This window comes from Heteronotia binoei, chromosome 10 (assembly GCF_032191835.1).
Source record: "Heteronotia binoei isolate CCM8104 ecotype False Entrance Well chromosome 10, APGP_CSIRO_Hbin_v1, whole genome shotgun sequence".
NCBI lineage: Eukaryota > Metazoa > Chordata > Lepidosauria > Squamata > Gekkonidae > Heteronotia > Heteronotia binoei.
The window spans coordinates 45,669,499-45,687,653 of record NC_083232.1 but is presented as its reverse complement, the minus strand read 5'-3'; the positions used below and the strand labels follow the sequence as shown (position 1 = coordinate 45,687,653).

General features: G+C 42.5%; 2 protein-coding genes across 8 annotated transcripts in view; both read right to left on the bottom strand.

Moving 5' to 3' along the window:
• The window catches only part of TAC1 (tachykinin precursor 1), a 366,930-nt gene that overhangs the window by 255,705 nt on the left and 93,070 nt on the right, over positions 1 to 18,155 (bottom strand). The window lies entirely within an intron of this gene.
• Positions 6,157 to 18,155, bottom strand: part of SDHAF3 (succinate dehydrogenase complex assembly factor 3) — a 42,921-nt gene continuing 30,922 nt past the window's right edge. For all 7 annotated transcript variants that reach the window (XM_060248550.1, XM_060248551.1, XM_060248547.1 and 4 more), the window contains exon 3: positions 6,157 to 6,463. In XM_060248550.1, the coding sequence (XP_060104533.1) occupies positions 6,260 to 6,463 (204 nt within the window). In that variant the 3' untranslated portion in view covers positions 6,157 to 6,259. The remainder of the gene's footprint in view (positions 6,464 to 18,155) is intronic.

Below are 18,155 nucleotides of genomic sequence, written 5' to 3'. Positions count from 1 at the left end.
ATGCCACCAAAACACAAACAGTGTGGCTGGATTAGGTGTGAACCAGTGTGGCTGGATTAGGTGTGAACCAGAATGACTTACCTCTTCTTCCTTTTCTGTGCATGAGAAATTGGATCTCTTTTTCAACTTTTTCAGCAAGTAACTTTATGCAGTTCATATGGTGTTCTTCTCTCCTCCCCCCTTCCTAGACCATCATCTCAATTGCTCATGCTATTGTTCAATTTTGTGGGCCCACATTTGACACAATGCATGCGTATAAATGAAGCATTCGAGGGTCATCAAATAGCTGCAAGGACAAATGAAGATAAGGGCTGAAAAGAAAAGGGCTTCGGAAACAGGTGGTAAGAAGAAGCAGCAGCCAAACAAGAGAGCTTCCCAGAGTGGTGAACCAACACAAATGTCCACTCCACTGTATTTCATATAGTGAAAGGTTGGGGGAAAAGAAAAACATTGAAAATTTCACTTACCTTGTATGAAAGATAGTGTTTACACTGATTGCCTCAATTATTTGCTTACAATTAAGAATGAGCAGCATTTTGCCTCTGCATTCAACACTGGTAACATATTTAAATAAGTTTAGCTACTGTTTTGGCCACTGTGATATAGTTGTTGCAATGCTCAGCCAAGACCAGGGAGACTTGAAGAAGAAGAAGACTGCACATTTATACCCTGCCCTTCTCTCTGAATCAGAGACTCAGACTGTTTTCGCACACAGCTTACCACAGGGTCACGTTCCTGTTCTCTCCGCAGCGTCCGTCGGATTTCCCATTATCTGCCCTGAAGTTACAGGAAGTGCCACGGCTTTTGCGTAGCAAATGTAAACCGCTAAAACCCAGTTTACATTTGCTGCAAAAAGCCACATTTCCTGTAACTCCGGTGCAGATAATGGGAAATCCGACAGACACTGCGGAGAGAACAGGAACGTGACCGCATGGTATGCTGTGTGCGAAAACGGTCTCAGAGTGGCTTACAATCTCCTTTATCTTCCTCCCCCACAACAGACACCCTGCGAGGTGGGTGGGGCTGAGAGGGCTCTCACAGCAGCTGCCCTTTCAAGGACAACCAGAACTATGGCAAACCCAAGGCCATTCCAGCAGGTGCATGTGGCGGAGTGGGGAATCAAACCCGATTCTCCCAGATAAGAGTCTGCGCACTTAACCACTACACCAAACTGGCTCTCGGTTTGTACTTGGGTACAAATGCCTCTTTTGAAGAAGCTCACTAAAGGATTTTGACTCAGTCTCTCTCATTTTCTCATCCTGAGGACAGAAGAATCACATAGGATGCCCTGAGCATCTTAGTAGACTAGCAGAATAAAAATGAAACAGATGGGTAAGTTTTGTGTTTATTGATTTGGCACCATTCATCAGTCACTGCTATTTCTGAGTTGGCATATCCTCAGAACTTGCAGGATACAACCAATAGCTCCCAGGGCACAGCATGAGAACACATCACTATTTTGTGATGCACTCTGTCTCAAACACACTCAACTGGGCTGCCAAAACAAGCACGGAATATTAGACAAACAAGCCATACAGATGATTCCCTCACCTTTTTGCAGAATCAAAAGAGAAAAAGGAAGCATCTTTCTGTTCCAGGTTGAGCCATGGGTAGATGGGGGCAGGAGACATTGGAAGAACATGCTCATGTAAATGTATTTGATCATATTATCAACACATTCAAATGTCTGGGACTCAAACTTTTTTTTTGAACTGTTGCCTATTCCAAGCAAAGAGATGTTCAAGTATCCCTACTTTCAAAGTGAATATTGAATATTCAGTACTGCCTTAGGGAGACAGCTTTTGCCTATCATTTATTTGCATCTGAGTGCATAGAAAATGGAATTTTCATGTATCAAATACGCAAGCGGAAGGAAAGATATTTGCATCATCTGTACCCATCTCATACGACCTATAGTATCCTTCTGCAAATTATTATCTAGAAAGGCCTTATTTAGGTAACACTTTTATTTTGTTAACATACAAACAAAACATGAATACAAAGCTATTGGTGCTAGTTTTCAGAATCCTTCACTTTTTGACATTAATAAAAAGTTAAAATTTGACATTCAACTTTTTAAGCATTGCTGTATATATTTATATGTATTACACTGTTTCACAATGACCAAACCCCTGTTTTTAATGATGAATTCACTGTGGAAAATGAATCTTTTAGAGAAGGTCAAGATCATATGTGAAGGACATGGTGAGAAGAAAGATATGAGGCATTTGAAAGATGACTACTAACATTAAAAGCTCTGCTGTCGTAGGTGGAATCATGCGGTGGGGCACAGGATCTTCACATAATGCTGGTTGAGGTCAATCAAGCTCCAAGTCTAAGATGGAGTCTTAGTCTATGTCAAGGTTTGCTGATTAAAAAAAAGAGACCAGAATGAAGCATGGTTGAAAACAACTTTACCATGAAGAACAATGAAAATGCCTTGTACAGCCATCTCTCAACCTTGTTCTAGAACCAAGGTCATGTAATCTTAGGGCAAATCCTTGAACTTCCAATTTTCTCGCACTGTTTAATTCCTTTAAGGGAATGCTTCTAGTCACCTTCAGAAGCCCTGCAATGGTTGCCCCCGCCATCAGCTAGATGGGTAGTGGCCCAAGAAAAAGCTTTCTCAGTAGTGGTACCAAAACATTGAAACTCCCTGCCCAGGGAGATTTAGCTGTCTCTATTAGTGCCTTCCACAAGTGGGTGAAGACTTTTTCATTTGCCACATTCATGGTAATGGTTACTGGACCTCCTTCCTGGTTCTGATGTTGTTTATTGACATTTTATATTTTTAAATGTTTTTCATTGTTCAAATGTTTTAATGTTTGCTTCCTTGCGGACCCTGATTGGATGGGAAAGCAGAATAAAAATGTTTTAAACAAACAAACAAATAAAATATCAGTCCTATCAAAGAATAAGGCTAGACAGATGGTAACCCAAAAAAAGGGCCTCCTTGCTCACGCTGCCAACATTATAATTCTCTTCCCAGGAAGATTCACTTATCCTCGACAATCATTGTCTCCACCAATGACCTAAGATTTTTCTGTTTCATGTGCCATACCATTACTGACCCTTCTTCTTGCTTGCTTTTAATTGTTTGTTCCATTTGTGTGTCCTGTTTTCAAAATCAGGTTCATAGTGCCTTTTTAATTGTCAGTACTTATCAAGTCTCAACAAGGTGAAACCAGTTCTGACTGACATTTGGTAACGAGTGCAAAGGTTGAGTGTTTAATGCACAATGACTCAGCACTTGTAACCCATTGGTGCATATGCTACGTAAATTGTATATAAGCAATGCTGTACTGTGCAATGTATCCTTCTACTCTAGGTGGTTTGCTTGGCGAAGCACTTTGGTGGTGGATATAAATTATGTAAATAAATTGTATATTGTTAAGCACAGAATGTCGTTGGTCTGTTGCTTGCTATACTGACTCACCTACCAGGGCTAACAATAACAATAGAACGACAACCTTGGGGGCCCTATTTGGACAGAAAGGTGGCATGCATACAGATGTTTTAAATAAATAAAATAAACAAGCAAGCATGTGAAAGAAGGTACTTTCCTTCCCCCATAATAGATACAGGCAAAACCCTATACATTCTTAGAAAAGAAGCCACTTAGAGAACAGACCAGGTGAGAGAACACACTCAGTGGGAAGGAGAAAAAAGGATGCATGGGATGGATGCTAAGATGGGGACAAGTTATACCAAAGATGACCACTGAGATGAATGCAGACCCCTGACCAGCATAAAGTTCAGATCATACATCCCTGTGGTCACATCTGTGGAAAGGCACACTTCTTTCACAAGGTATTGCCATACAAATATTACTGAAAAGTCACAGAACTGTGCTGAAAAGGCAGATCCCATCCTGTTTGGTAACAACAATCAAAACTATGACATAGGGATTATGGCTGCATTCAGATCTCACAACACACTGCAAATTAAATGTAAGATTTACTGCAACAGGCACAAATGCAGCTTGATGTCATGGTTACATGTTTTGTTCTCTTGTCTCCTTCCCTTCTTGCCTTTCATCATAAGCACAAGTAAGGCTTCCAGTTTTCAGAAGCTTTGAAAGAAACAACATACTGATCAAATGAGGGCATGTAGGTGAATTTGCTTCCCACAGACTATGCCTCTAAACAAAGATTAAACTGTTGTTTAGAATCCCCAGGGTGGAGGGAGGACAAACAAGATGAATGCATGCTTTTGACTCTTTGGAGCCTTCCTTTTGATAGCTCATACCCCAATATGGTTGCCCAGTCCTATGCTCTCACTAGTAGGGGGTGGAAGGGACCATTCCTGGAGGGATGTGTGTGTGTGTGACATCGCACGGCAATACTTTAGTATTTAGGGCAAAACTCTATGGTTACCAGAGTTTTGCCCAAAATACCAGAGTGTTGCCATGTGATGTCCCCGGCATGATGATGCCATCACACTGGGGGTGGTGTGCCGGGTTGTGGCTGTTGTGGCAGGCCTTCCCCTGCCAGCCAGCTGTCTATGGCGGGCAAGAGCCCACAAAACCAAGGGATTCCCCCACTTCTACCTGGGAGCTGGCAACCCTACACCCCCAAACTCTTGTTGGCCTCTAAAGTGCCACTGGACTTGAATCCAGCTGCCTTTGATCAGTCTTCACAGTGGAACATATTGGGAAAACTGTTTTTCTGGAAAAGCATCTGAAAAACTATGAGAGTGGCAAGAGATGACATTTTAGAGTTAATTAAAAATTATGCAGTCCCAAGGGTCAAATGTATACAAAAGAGTTCTTCAGGAACCCTAACATAAAATCGCAAAGTTTTCTCACCAAGAGTTCTAATTTTTTCATAATATAAAAAGTGAATTATACAAAATGCATATTTAGTTTGTCTGTTTTCATCCCAAGTCCTGTCCACACAAAGTATGTCTCTAAGAGATCTAAACCAATATCCCTCAAAGAGTTTATTTTTAAGGGCCTAACTTCATGTTTGAGTTTTTTTTTACAGAGAGTTGTGTTTCCTGCAGCTGCAGGAAATGCAGAAACAGAGCTGGAGAGCAGCTAAAACAGGGAAACTTCTCCCGGTGTTGTTTTAATGCTGGAAAATGGGCTGGAGGGAAGAGAGGAGCCCTTTCTTCCCCTGCAGCTCTGGCAAACTCAACTCTTTAAAAACCCGAATGTGTCGTTTGGCCCTAAGACTTCACAGAACAGTGGTCAAGCCAGCAATTATCTTGGGCTTGTGGGAGTGGGGAGCTATGTCACTCAGGAGCTTGCTTAATCAAGTTCCAGGATCTTCCCTGTCCCCAAAAGACATCTCTCTCCCCTTTAATTTACTTCCAGTAACTTTTCCAATCATGGCAAGGGAGAAAAAAAGCATCACGTCCAGCTGCTCTCATACTTTTGAGGGAGACCTGCTAGTGCCAGTCGCCACTGAAAATCCTCTTGAAACTTGCAACAGAACTGAGATCTACCAGTCTTAACAGGCCTCAGGTCCTGCCATACATATACCTCCTTGCAGCTTCAGGCACAAGCAGTTACAGAAATGAAGCTACAGGACACTTCTGGAGTGACCTCATCTTACTGTACTATTATAAGAAAGGAACAACAAGATTTGTGGAATACTTCAGATCTTGAAAAACAGTGGTACCTTTACACCCAGCATTTCTTAAATCCCATTATGTTCTCCCCTGAAATCTTATCTTAGTACAAAGCCTTCTATTTAACTCTCTCCCTGCATGTGGCCGTTTTCCCACTCACGTTTTACTGGCGCCACGACCATCCTGACGCCGGCGAATCTGCCTGGATTTCGCAACAGAAGCGCCGGCGCTCCCAGAAGCGCCGGCGCTTTCCGTCGCTAAGCCAGCGCAAACGTTTTCCTGCATCTTTGCGATTTCCGTTTGCGCTGGCTTAGCGACGGAAGTAGCCGGCACTTCTGGGAGCGCCGGAGCTTCTGATGCGAAATCCAGGCAGATTCGCCGGCGTCAGGATGGTCGTGGCGCCAGTAAAACGTGAGTGGGAAAACGGCCAGAGACAAACTTAACATAGCCAAAAGCCTGAGAAATAACAAGTGTTCTGTTATGCTAAGTGGTAGCGTAGGCCATAATTAATACAAGTGGGACAGTATCTATTTCTAAATATTCCCATGTATATCCCTGGAGGTTGAAATAAAAGAGAAAGGATGTATGTCAACTTGATTTATTTTTCACAGTGAGGCTTTCTTCAAAATTAGAGCAAAAGGAAGCACCAAAAATTTTTACTTAAAAATCTATTCAAAGAAATAGACTAGCTTTTGTATTCCGTATCATCCAAAACATTAAACTGTCTCTTGGGTTTGGTAGCTTCTTGCATTAGTTCCTGTAGTTGTCCAAGCTGCTCATCTCGAAGTGCTTCAAGTTTCTCTTCTGGGAGGTGGGATCCAAAGCAAGGCTTGTTAGGTGAGCTCTCTTCATTTTTATTGGTTTGCTTCCCAAGCATGGTTGCATAGTTCTGGGGGGGGGGGGGAATAATTCAGTGATTGAAAGTAGGAAACTTAAGCATACAAAGTCCATTTCTAAGAGCAACCAACCTGCCACAGATCATTTTCCCCAATCTTATCCAACCAATATGCTATCAAATTGAAGATGACCATTTGGGTTAACCATTATCAGGCAAAGAAAGACTGCATACTACAGTGGTGGGGACTGAGTGACTTCCCCATCTACATCTGAATGGTGCTACCATTCAAATGCGTCTTTTAAGTTTGGTAAGTTTAAACCTTGTGTGGTTGCCAGGTGAGTCTGCTGTAGACACAAATAACACAGATTCTTGGTATATAAAAGACAAATGAATATATTGAATCCCAAGTTTTTGCAAGGCACAACCCACTTCATCAGATGCCTGAAATGTTCCACTGAGTACACAGAACTATATACATGCAAATGTACAAATGAAATAAGAACAGCAGTGGGGAACTCTGACAAAGATAGGCCAGAAGGTCCAGCGTTCTAACAGATTCTAACCACTTTGGGTTTCACTGAATGAAAAATAGCAGTTGGTTGGAAAATGTTGTCCTTTGTTGACTCCCTGCAACTATCAACTGGCCAACTGCTTCCAAATCCACTTTAGTATGTTCACTTTGATCTTTGATCCATAAAGGATCTAAAAGCTGTCCTAATGCTAGGATTCACCAGTTGACTGATGCTAGGATTCACCAGTTGACTGATCAAAAAAGGATTTGGTGAACTGACCGGTCAAATGCTGGTCAAGTGTTCTTAAAACAGAAAGTTATTTTCATTAACAGCTTTGATACTTAGGTGAATTACAATAACAAATAATGTAAACTGTTAAACAATGAGAATGATTTTTAATGTAATGAATCTGAACTGTTAACAAACAATATGAAGTAAACATGAATGATCCACTGGACATTTCTTCTCTTTGGCTTCCCTCATGGAACATCAAAATCAGCATACAGTTTTGACATTTTTTTCAAAAACATGAAATCAGAACAGAGACAAAACAAAGTAACAAGAAATATGAAAAACAAAAGACCATTTTAAAGGTTGTATTGCAAACAGGTAGCAGGCTGGGGTTTTTTCTGTTTGGAGATGCTTGCAGTTATAGCACCTGGCCAAAAGAATGTTTTGTTTGTCCCAATGCTGGAAGGGCTAGCGGCAGCCATCCTCTGCTTCTGCCTTTGCAAACACATGACATCCTAATGGAGTTTAAAAGGCAAGATAGCAACTACACAGTCGCATTCTTGTCTTCATGGAATATTTGACAGTATTTTATCATGGTCAAATAATAGGTAGTCAATTGACTGATATGTCAACTCAAGGTATAACATTTATACAATATTAAATCCTTCACTGATTTTAATAGTCTCAGTGCAGCTACGCGCACTTTAACTGCATTGCTTTTAAACTACATTGATTTGAGTGTTCTGCAAGCATATGTAATGGTGTGCTAAGCTGTGGCCAACAGCCACAATTCTGAGGAAGCATATTTAGTGGAGCAGCCGCTCACCCAAATCCTATTATGTGACATTATGTCCCATTGCCGTAATTGAATTTATCTTCATAGAAAATTATGGCTAGCCTAATCGACAAACCAGATAAACCACGGTCCTTATTTCAGCAGCTTTAAATCCTCTGAAGTTCATGCAATTAAACCCTGGTATCACAAAAAGGGCCAGTGATCTTAGGACTATATTTGACCTATGCCTTCCATAATTCTGTGTTCAGCCAATATCTGGTAAAGGTACTTTGGATAAATTAGTCGCTAGTAATTTTATTACGCTGTATCTTGTCTGCAGTACTGATTTCCTTTATTTCTATAACCCACAGAAGATGAATTCTGAAACAATAATTTAAAACAATTATTACTCAGTAAACTTGGAAAGCATAATTGGAGACTTCCGGGAAGATGGCGCAGTGACACAGTACGCTTGTCCGAGTGCTCTCCAAGTGTCCTGATTACTAGGTTTAGAGGGGGCTCCTTGACAGGGGTACCCCTAAAAAGAGGATTGGTAAGATTCTCTATAGCTAAGGGAATTAGTTGGGAGGCTAGAGGGGAGACAGAGGTCTCCCTCTCCAGTTTTTCAGCCTCTCTCATGCCGAGGCTAGTAAATGCTTTTTGCGACTCAACTGGGTCTCCGGAACTTGGAGGAGTGGGAATGCAGAAATTACATCAAACTGTAATAACCCGAACTGCATTAATTTGAACCGAGAACGGAGATTTTTTGGATGGAAAAAGATTGACATACCTAACCCTATGAGAAATGCCAAGGAGAGAGTTGATGCAGGAAAGGAACAAAGTTGGAGAGATGTCGGAATGGTGGTAATGGTGAAGTTGGGGAGAGAGTCAAGGTGGATAGCTGCGGCAGCGCCAACGGTGGAGGAGGTGAGGAGAGAGCTGAGGCGGAGAGGCACGGTGGTGGCAGTGGTTGCAACGGCGGTGGAGAGGAAGGTGTGGAGACGGTGAGATGTGCTGTTGGAGACAACGCGGCCACAGTGGTGGGGAACTTGAAGAAGGAGCTGGAGTGGAGAGCCACGGCGGTGGCGGTGACGTGGCTGAAATGGCAGAGAGGAAGTGGAGGGGCGGTAGATGGCTTGCGGATGGAAAGGAAGACAGTGAGCATAACAGAATGTGGAGGTGGTGAGTGGGATGTGGAGAGCTGGAGAGAGAGTATTGAGGCATAGTGGTGAAAGCTGAATGGAGTAGAGATGGATACAGAACTTACGTTAGAAAGACTGGAATAATTGGGAAGGAAGGGAAAGTCGAAAGCTAGATATTAGAGGATATTGGGAGACGGATCAAAGTGAGGGTGAGAAGGAAGTTGGAGGAGTCGCCATTTTGAAGAAGCTAAAGGGGGAAGGGGCGGCTCTTAGCGACAACTTGGCTGCCTCTTCTCCGAAGAAAGGGCTGCAAACTACGATGGATTGAAATGGAGATGAGAAAATTGTCGGGTTTGTGGGAGGTGGAAGTTGTGAGCGGACTTGACTTATATTTTTGATTGATTGAACAACTGAACTAACGTTAAGTATTGTCAAAGGTATTGCAGGGATTTGTGGGAAGAAGAAGCAGGAAGTGAGTACCAAGAAGGGAGAAGGAAAGACAGAGCAGAACTGTTGTAGATGCTCTAGAGACGGAACTTGTTGCCTAGGAGGAGGAAGTAAGACCGTAATATACAAGGGGAATTTAACTAGATGTAGTGGGTGTTTTGAGTTTAATTAATCTGTATGGAATCAACTAATTTTGATTGTGCTGGTGATTGAAGCAATTAGCTTCTGACGTGATTTAACCAATTAATTGTGACCTGAAGAACTGATTGGAGATAACTATTAGTATAAAATCTACTGGATTGATAAGTGAATAGGAGGTATAAAATTTAGAAAGAGTTGACCTTAATTGGCAGGAGTGGTTAAAGTGTTTCAGGAACTATAAATATTAGAGGTAAATAAGTTTTATGAATATTTAAGTATTGTGAATAAGTATATTGGGAAATTTATCATACATTGAACATAAATATACATAGATAAAACAAGGTAAGTTAAAAAGAGAAGGAAAATGGGGAAAAAAATCTAGAACCAAAGATTAACCAAAAAATAGCTCATTTGTCAGACATGAAATAAGGAAAGCGGTTTACAAAACTTGGCAATGGATCAAACCGCAACTGTACAACAAGGTGCCGAAGTGGTTGTCTCCAACAGAAGCTTCGATCCATCCAAACTTATTTAATTGGAAAGAATCCTACACTTACCATACATTACTAGATAAAAGAGAAAACCCTTGGCTTTGCAGAAAAAATGAATGAACTAGATGAAATATGGATTGAGACTGATGTAAAACTAATTACTAAAATATATAACTTATTATTAGGCATGAGAACGCAAGACGAAATTGTAAAAAAAAGCATGGTAAAGTGGATGCAAAACACTGGACATACGATAGCATTGGCAGACTGGGAGAAGCTATGGCAAATGAATATAAAATTGACTAGATCCTCCACTTTCAAAGAGAATATATATAAGATGCTGTATAGGTGGTATAGTACGCCTGAGATATTATCTAAAATGTATGCAAATAGTTCGAGTAGATGCTGGAAATTCAGAAGACTGTTGGCTCATTCTATCACATGTGGTGGCAATGTGAGAAAGCAAAGAGATATTGGGTCCAAATATATATATATATATATATATATATATATATATATATATATATATATATATATATGGATACAAAAAGTACTTAAAATAAGCATTAAACATTCACCAGAATTTTATCTTTTGAGTACATGTCAAGGCTCCATATCTAAGTTACAGACTAGACTCTTGATTTACGCAACCGCGGCTGCGAGAATTGTGCATGCAAGGTATTGGAAGACATCATTGATACCCCCAAAAGAGGAATTTGTACAGAAGTTACTAGAAACAGCTGAAATGGACTTCCTTTCAGTAAAATTGACTGAAGGGAATATAACTCAGTGTAAAGTAGTATGGCAACCTATGTATGATTGGTTGGATAAGGAGGGTTAGGTAACATAGGAGAGAGGGACTAGGTTAAAGAAGATTTCTATATATGTAACATGAAAATAAATTGAAATGATAGTTCAGTGTTTGCACCCCACATTATTTTTTGTTTGTTTTGTGGTTTTTGTAGTCTAACTGTATGTGAAATAATATGTGTGTGCTTAATTGTTTTACTTTTTACTACTGTATTTGGAAACCTAAAAACAACACAAGGAATAACTTTACCAGCCCCACAATTTAACTTACTATCTTTCGCTTTTGCAGCAAGTACAATTCTACAGCAACCTACACTCCCTAGCCAATTTAAAACAACATCTTAAAAGATCAAATGACTCTTGTTAAATAGATTGAATTAGAGAATTTATTAGGACACCTGATTTCAGCTGACAGCTACTTTGCATTTCAATTTGAACTCATGTACCAACTCACCAGCAGCAATTTATCATCAGGTTATTTCAAGCTGCCTTTACTAGTGAAAGCTATGTAATCAGCATCACATCAAAATCCCTTCTACACAGAATACAGTAGTTTTTCCCCCCAATGAATCTCTTCAATTCTCTGCTTCAGAAATGGTCACATTGGATGCAACCCACATACCACTAAAAGCTCCCATAAACAAACAAGAATTGCATTTTTTCTTGATGGCATTGATCTGCCATGTAGATTTGCTATCTACTACACGGCTGACAGCATTACATTAAGACTACAGTTTATCAGACTTGGTCTTAGCAGGCTTCACATTTGCTACACTGATCTTTTGCACCTCAGCCCTGTACAGGTAACATATCCATGGGCTTGGATCCTATGACTGTGTTCCACATGTGCTTTGCCTCTGCACAGCTTGCCTCCTCTGCTACTAACACTTTCATATGCAAGGGGCTCAATGAATACCACTGAAATGAATACCACTGATCTTGTGTCAGAGTCATGCACATGCAGACCACAGTTATAGGATCCAAGCTATAGTGTAGGAGAGTCAAGACTGGATTCATTGGCAGCATCTGACCTCTAGACTTTCATCAGAACTTCTCTATGGAACCTACATGTGTAGAAGCTGTACACATCTATCCTCTCTGGGCAGTCTGCACCAGGCCCATAGCTATGAGGGGGCCTGTGGGGCCACAGCCCCGACTGCTAGGCAGGGCCCCCTGACTTGGGGCCCCTAACTAGCCTCCAGTGCTTCAGCTGCATCATTCTCCATTCTGCTGTCATCATACACCATTGCTTCTGCTTGCTTAGGGGACGTGATCATACACAGTTGCTTCTGCTCGCTTAGGGGCCGGAAGAATTTTCTGACCCCTCAGCAAGCAGAAACAACAGAGCACTTTCAGAGACCAGGACTGAAAGTTAAGCTCCCTGTTGCTTCTGCTTGCTTAGGGGCTGGAAGAAATCTCTGACCCCTCAGCAAGCAGAAACAACTGGCCCAGGACTGAAAGTTAAGCTCTGTGTTGCTTCTGCTTGCTTAGGGACTGGAAGAAATTTCTGATCCCCCCAGCAAGCAGAAACAACTGGACACTTTCAGTGCCCAAGACTGAAAGTTAAGCTCTGTGTTGCTTCTGCTTGCTTAGGGGCTGGAAGAAATCTCTGACCCCTCAGCAAGCAGAAACAACATGGCACTTTTGGAGCCCAGAACTGAAAGTTAAGCTCAAAGTTGCTTCTGCTTGCTTAGGGGCTGGAAGAAATCTCTGACCCCTCAGCAAGCAGAAACAACGGGGCACTTTCAGCACCCAGGATTGAAAGTTAAGCTCCATGTTGGGCTGACGTTGGGCTAGAGCCTTCCTTGACAATGGAGGCACAGATAGCAGCCACTGCTAAACCCGCCTTTTTCCATCTTAGGAGGGCGAGGCAGTTGGCCCCCTTCCTGGAACGTAGCGACCTGGCAACAGTGATTCATGCAACGGTCACCTCGAGGCTGGACTACTGTAATGCTTTCTACGTGGGGCTGCCCCTGTACCGAACTTGGAAACTGCAGCTAGTGCAGAATGAGGCAGACAGGCTGTTAGTGGGACTACCTTGGTGGGAACATGTGCAGCCTAGGCTGCGGGAACTGCACTGGCTGCCAATTGTGTTCCGAGTTCATTACAAGGTGCTGGTTATTACCTTTAAAGCCCTATATGGCCGAGGACCTGCCTACCTTAGGGACCGCCTCTCCCCATATGTTCCCCAGAGAGCACTGAGATCTAGTTCTCAAAATCTTCTAAAAATCCCTGGACCAAGGGAGGCCAAACTGAAAACAACGAGGGAGCAGGCCTTCTCAATAATGGCTCCCCATTGGTGGAATCAGCTACCAGAGGAGGTGCAAGCCCTGCGGGACTTCAATCAGTTCCGCAGGGCTAGTAAAATTGTCCTCTTTCAACTGGCTTTCAAAGTGGAATCCTGAAAATGATATCCAGCCATCTTGTTATATATGTATTGTACTGTAGCACCTTCAATTTATATTGGTTTTAATCTATTTATCTCACTGTGTTTTAACTGTATTTTATTGTAATCATGGTATACACCATGTCTTGTGAGCTGCCCTGAGCCTGCCCTGGCAGGGAGGGCGGGATATAAATAAAAGTTTATTATTATTATTATTATTATTATTAAAGAGCGCCTGCAAGAAGAGGCCATTCTGGCCCTCAAGTGAGGGGACGGACGTAGGGGGCAGATGGCTCCCCTGCAGACAGGGCAGGGTAGGGTAGGCTGGCGCACACAAGTGGAGGTCCCGGCTGCAGTCCGGGGCTGGGGATCAGTGGAGAGGTGATGTTTGCCTGCAGGGGTTTTCTGGCCTGGTCTCGCTGGCCACCCGAGTGAGGATGGGAGCTGCGCTTGGGCAGCTTTGGCTCACCCTGCAACAGGAAGAAATCCGAATTGGAGGTCTTGTAACCCCAGAAGTCAGCTGCGATTTGGTGCCGCCTTCCACCCCAACCCCCAGTCCTGCCGGGCTTGCCTAGCTGGATCATGCTACAGGTAAGGGCACCATGCGGCATGTATCTAAACCTCTGGGTGGCTCCCCACCAGAGCTTCTGGAAGAGGGCTGGAAAAGGATCACCTTGGGGCAGCTGTGGGGAGGGGGGAGTCTGTATGGCAGCAAGCTGGCAGCTTTCCTCCTCAGCGGTGGTAGGTGAGGCCATGGAGGCTGGGGCCACCATGTGCCGCCTGAAAAAAATCAGGGCCCCCAAATTCTTCAAATCCTGGCTACAGGGCTGGTCTACGTCCTAACTATTGTGACTGACGTACACATAGGCTCTGTGCAGAACAGAGTTGGGCAAGGATGATTTTAAACACTCCTTCCTCTATCTGTATGGTGCAAACAGGGGTCATCAATCCACATGGAGTAGGAAATGGAGATAGAAGGGGCATGGACCTCATACAATTACTGAATGGGAGGCATGATGGTTTTGGGGGGGGGGGAACTACTGGGTCCATCTTCTGGTCCATTTCCACTTTGCACAGAAACAGGTAAGTGTTTCTCCCAGCTATTGTGTACAGGCCATTGGGAAGGTTTCCTTCAAAATTGGAAAATGATGGATAGAACAATGATCAATGAGTTGGATGGAGAAAAGGTGTCATAATAACACAGACATTGCCATTAAGTATATCACCTTTAAGTGACACTAAACAAATTTTCATTTTCATGCTAACTGGAAGTAGGATCAGAGTCAGATTTACCTAAGTATCCTATAGTTGTGGGCTTTGGATTATAAAGGTAAAGGCAGTCCCATGTGCAAGCACCGAGTCATTACTGACCCATAGGGTGATGTCACATCACAATGTTTTCTTGGCAGACTTTTTGTTATGGGGGCAGACCTTTTGTTCTCCAGTTACCTACACTTTACCCCCAGCAAGCTGGGTATCATTTTATCACCCTTGGAAGGATGGAAGGCTAAGTCAGTCTTGAGCCAGATACCTGAAAGGCTGAGTCACCTGTGAGCTTCTGCCAGGCTCAAACCCAGGTTGTGAACAGAGCTTGGACTACAGTACTGCAGCTTACCACTGTGCCATCCTCTTTGCATTATAGGGAGCTTCTTTAAAAATACTAAATTTCAAGTTTTACAAAACTGGCTTTAATTTATTTTTTTTGTAAAGTTCTGGGGCATGACATAGTATAGTATAGGTCTGAGCATGTGCCTGGATAGCATGACAAGAGATGCCTTTTTTGCTCCTTTCTCCTACCCACTGTTTTTCTGTAAACAAACCACTCTCTCTTTCCTGGACAGCCCATATTCCCTGAAGATCAATGATGAAGACTCTTAAGTCCACTTCAAGGAAGGGCAGTTCTATGACCCAGGTGAAGCAAAGGTACACACTCCTGGATCTTTGCACTCATCTGAATGGGCCTGCTACCCTGCCAAGTACCCCAGTTCAAATAAGATACTGTGCAAATGCTAAGTCCCACAAGCGAGTCTCTTGCCTCAGCCCATGTCACATTTACATCAAGCCTTCATTGTTCACAGCCACCCATTAAATAAAGCAGGTCTGAAACTCTCTGAAACAGCAAGGATGACAGTTGTATGCTAGAACTTTCAAAGAAACCCACAGGAAGTATGTGCCCCCAGTTCATTGACATAAAACTTTTATGCCTTTAAAGGTTTTTGAACTTGAACTTGACTTGAAATAAAGCATGAATGTAGACCCAGACGAATTTGGGGATCAGCTTGAAAATTCCACTTACAGAAAAACTCATGCACTTCAAAGATAGCTGGGTCTTTGAAAAGTATCCTGTCTATACTCTAGATCTTCAAAGTATATGCCAGGCTCCCAGGGTGGGCGGGGGGAGGGGGCAACAGATGCTGAACAAGTTAGGCAGATAAACCCATGTGTATACACTCATGTATACTTTGTGTATATTTTGCCACAGAGGTGAGCAGATTTCAAATCAGAATTGTTGGACTGCAAATATACAACCAGCACTAGAAACTGGACAAGGGTACATCACACAAACCATCACACAGACCCCATCACAGACATCAATTCTGAGAAGTCTGACTCAAAATTTGGTGTTTCGTTTAGTAAAGTTGCACTGGCTACTGCTAAACCAGCTGCCTTTATTGATCTTGGAGATGATGACTAATCTGTCTCCAGAATGCAGGACAGGTGGGAATTCTTTACATGACATCACTGAACTTTTAAGGTTAACAATACGTAAGCCTGAACATACTTTCAGCATTGTCTTTTGAAAGCATCCAGACATAATTATGTAAATTTGATGCCTGTGTTGCAAAAGCCCCAATAAAGCACACCAATATTTAATAAGGGAAATTCTGAGATCCATTGCCTATAAACTTAGGCTTGATGGCATAAAGAAGAAACTGGGTTTGCTGTTTGCAGGCAAGTATCATAGCAATCTTGTCATCTCTTGTTCTGTGTCTCCTGCTCCATTTAGGGAAGGTTACAGAAGAGTGCGAAACATAAAGCAGACATGGCAAAAATCTGCAGAAGCCTAGATGGACCTACTGAGACACTCATCAAACTGATGAATGGAACTGTAATAACTTACCTTGTATTGTTAAGCTCACTCTTTATTTAGTTATATATTGCTAAGAATGACACTCAAATACAGATAGAGCTTAGTGCAAGGGAGTAGCAGCCCAATCGCTTCTGTGTCCAAATGCTATTTACATCCAATCCTATTTTGTCCATGACATCTAAGGTCAGCAGTGGGAAGCTGTGGGAATGGAAGACAAAGGGAAGGCCTTTCTCCTGAGATCAGGGTTTGGCTCCATATTGGGATCCTAAACTGCTTTCCACTTAACACTTTTTGGGAAGGTTTAGTTTTGAGCTGAAAACTGCTGGACCGTTATGCAACTCTTGGTCTCAGTTGTTCATTCACACTGGCAACCTCTCATGCCTGCTTTGCACTTTTTAAAAAGTCATGAGACTGTTTTCACATCTCCTATGAAACATCTAGATCAGCCCCAAACAAATAAGTCAAAGTGCTCATCCAGTCTCTGCACAGATCCTAGTTCCACATGTTCCTAGGGCTGGAGACTGGGGCAGTCCTTGTGTTTAGCAACTTACAAACACTGTGGTTTTTGTATGAGCCAGTGGCAACCTGAGAGTATTTACTGGCATTGTGACAGCAGTTCAGAAAGGTCAACTACATGAGAGTACTCTCAGGTATAAAAACAACTGCCCTACCTAGCAGAAGTATAACACTTCCTATATATTTTAGAACTTGCAATGAAAATCTAATTTCCAGCCAACATCATCAACATCCCATGGCCCAGTTGAAAATAAATATGACTAATTCCAGAAAACACTTTCAAGACATAATCCACACTTCTTCCTTTTTTTTTGGCTCTGTATTCAGTATACCTCTTTGGCAAGAATTTTTTTTATTTCCACTAGGGATTCAGCAATGCTTTTTCTGTCACACAGATTTATTGTAAGGGAAAATCAACTACATATGAAAATACCACATCAAAAGATATCTAAACAAGTCATAGTACTGATATTTTACTTTTTATAAGAGAACAGGAAAAAGAAACCTCTGCCAACCAAATATTGTCATTGTATGTAGAACCAGAAAATTATCTCAAGTCTTTTTCATTGGCCGTTTTCGCACTAGCGTTTGCTCCGGCGTAGCGCCCCATTTACCTCCGGATCTTCTCTTGGATTTCGCACATGTTGCTCCGGCGCTGCGCTTTGCTCTGGCGCTTCAGGGATTTTACGCCGGAGTATGTTTTTCAGCATGTTGCCGGAGTTTCCGAAAACCTCCGGATCCACTCCGGATCCACTCAGCGGAGTTTGCTGTGCGAAATCCATCCACGCCGGATCGACTGCTTTGTGGGCGTCACCCTCTCCCTTTCCGTCCTCCCACCCATCCACCCGCTTGGCCAATCATCAGCCTTTCGCGGCGCTTCCCCAAAGTGCCGGCACGGCCATTTTTTTTTTTTTAAACTTCACAGTTTTGCGTAATAGCGATATTTCGAAATTAACAAATAGAAAAAAAAACCCTCCTGGAATAGCCTCAATTGCCACTTCAATTGGTTTCGTTAGAATTTTTTTTATTATTATTGACTTTAGTTGCGTTATTTCGCTGTTGCGTTATCTCGATAATGCGAAAACGACCATTGTTGGGGGGGGGAATCTAGTGCCGGTGCGGGCCAAAGCATTCATGTATGTGTGTTTTAAAAAGGGAATGCCTCCCTCAGCTGTGCCACCAGGATTTCTGGACCTGCACA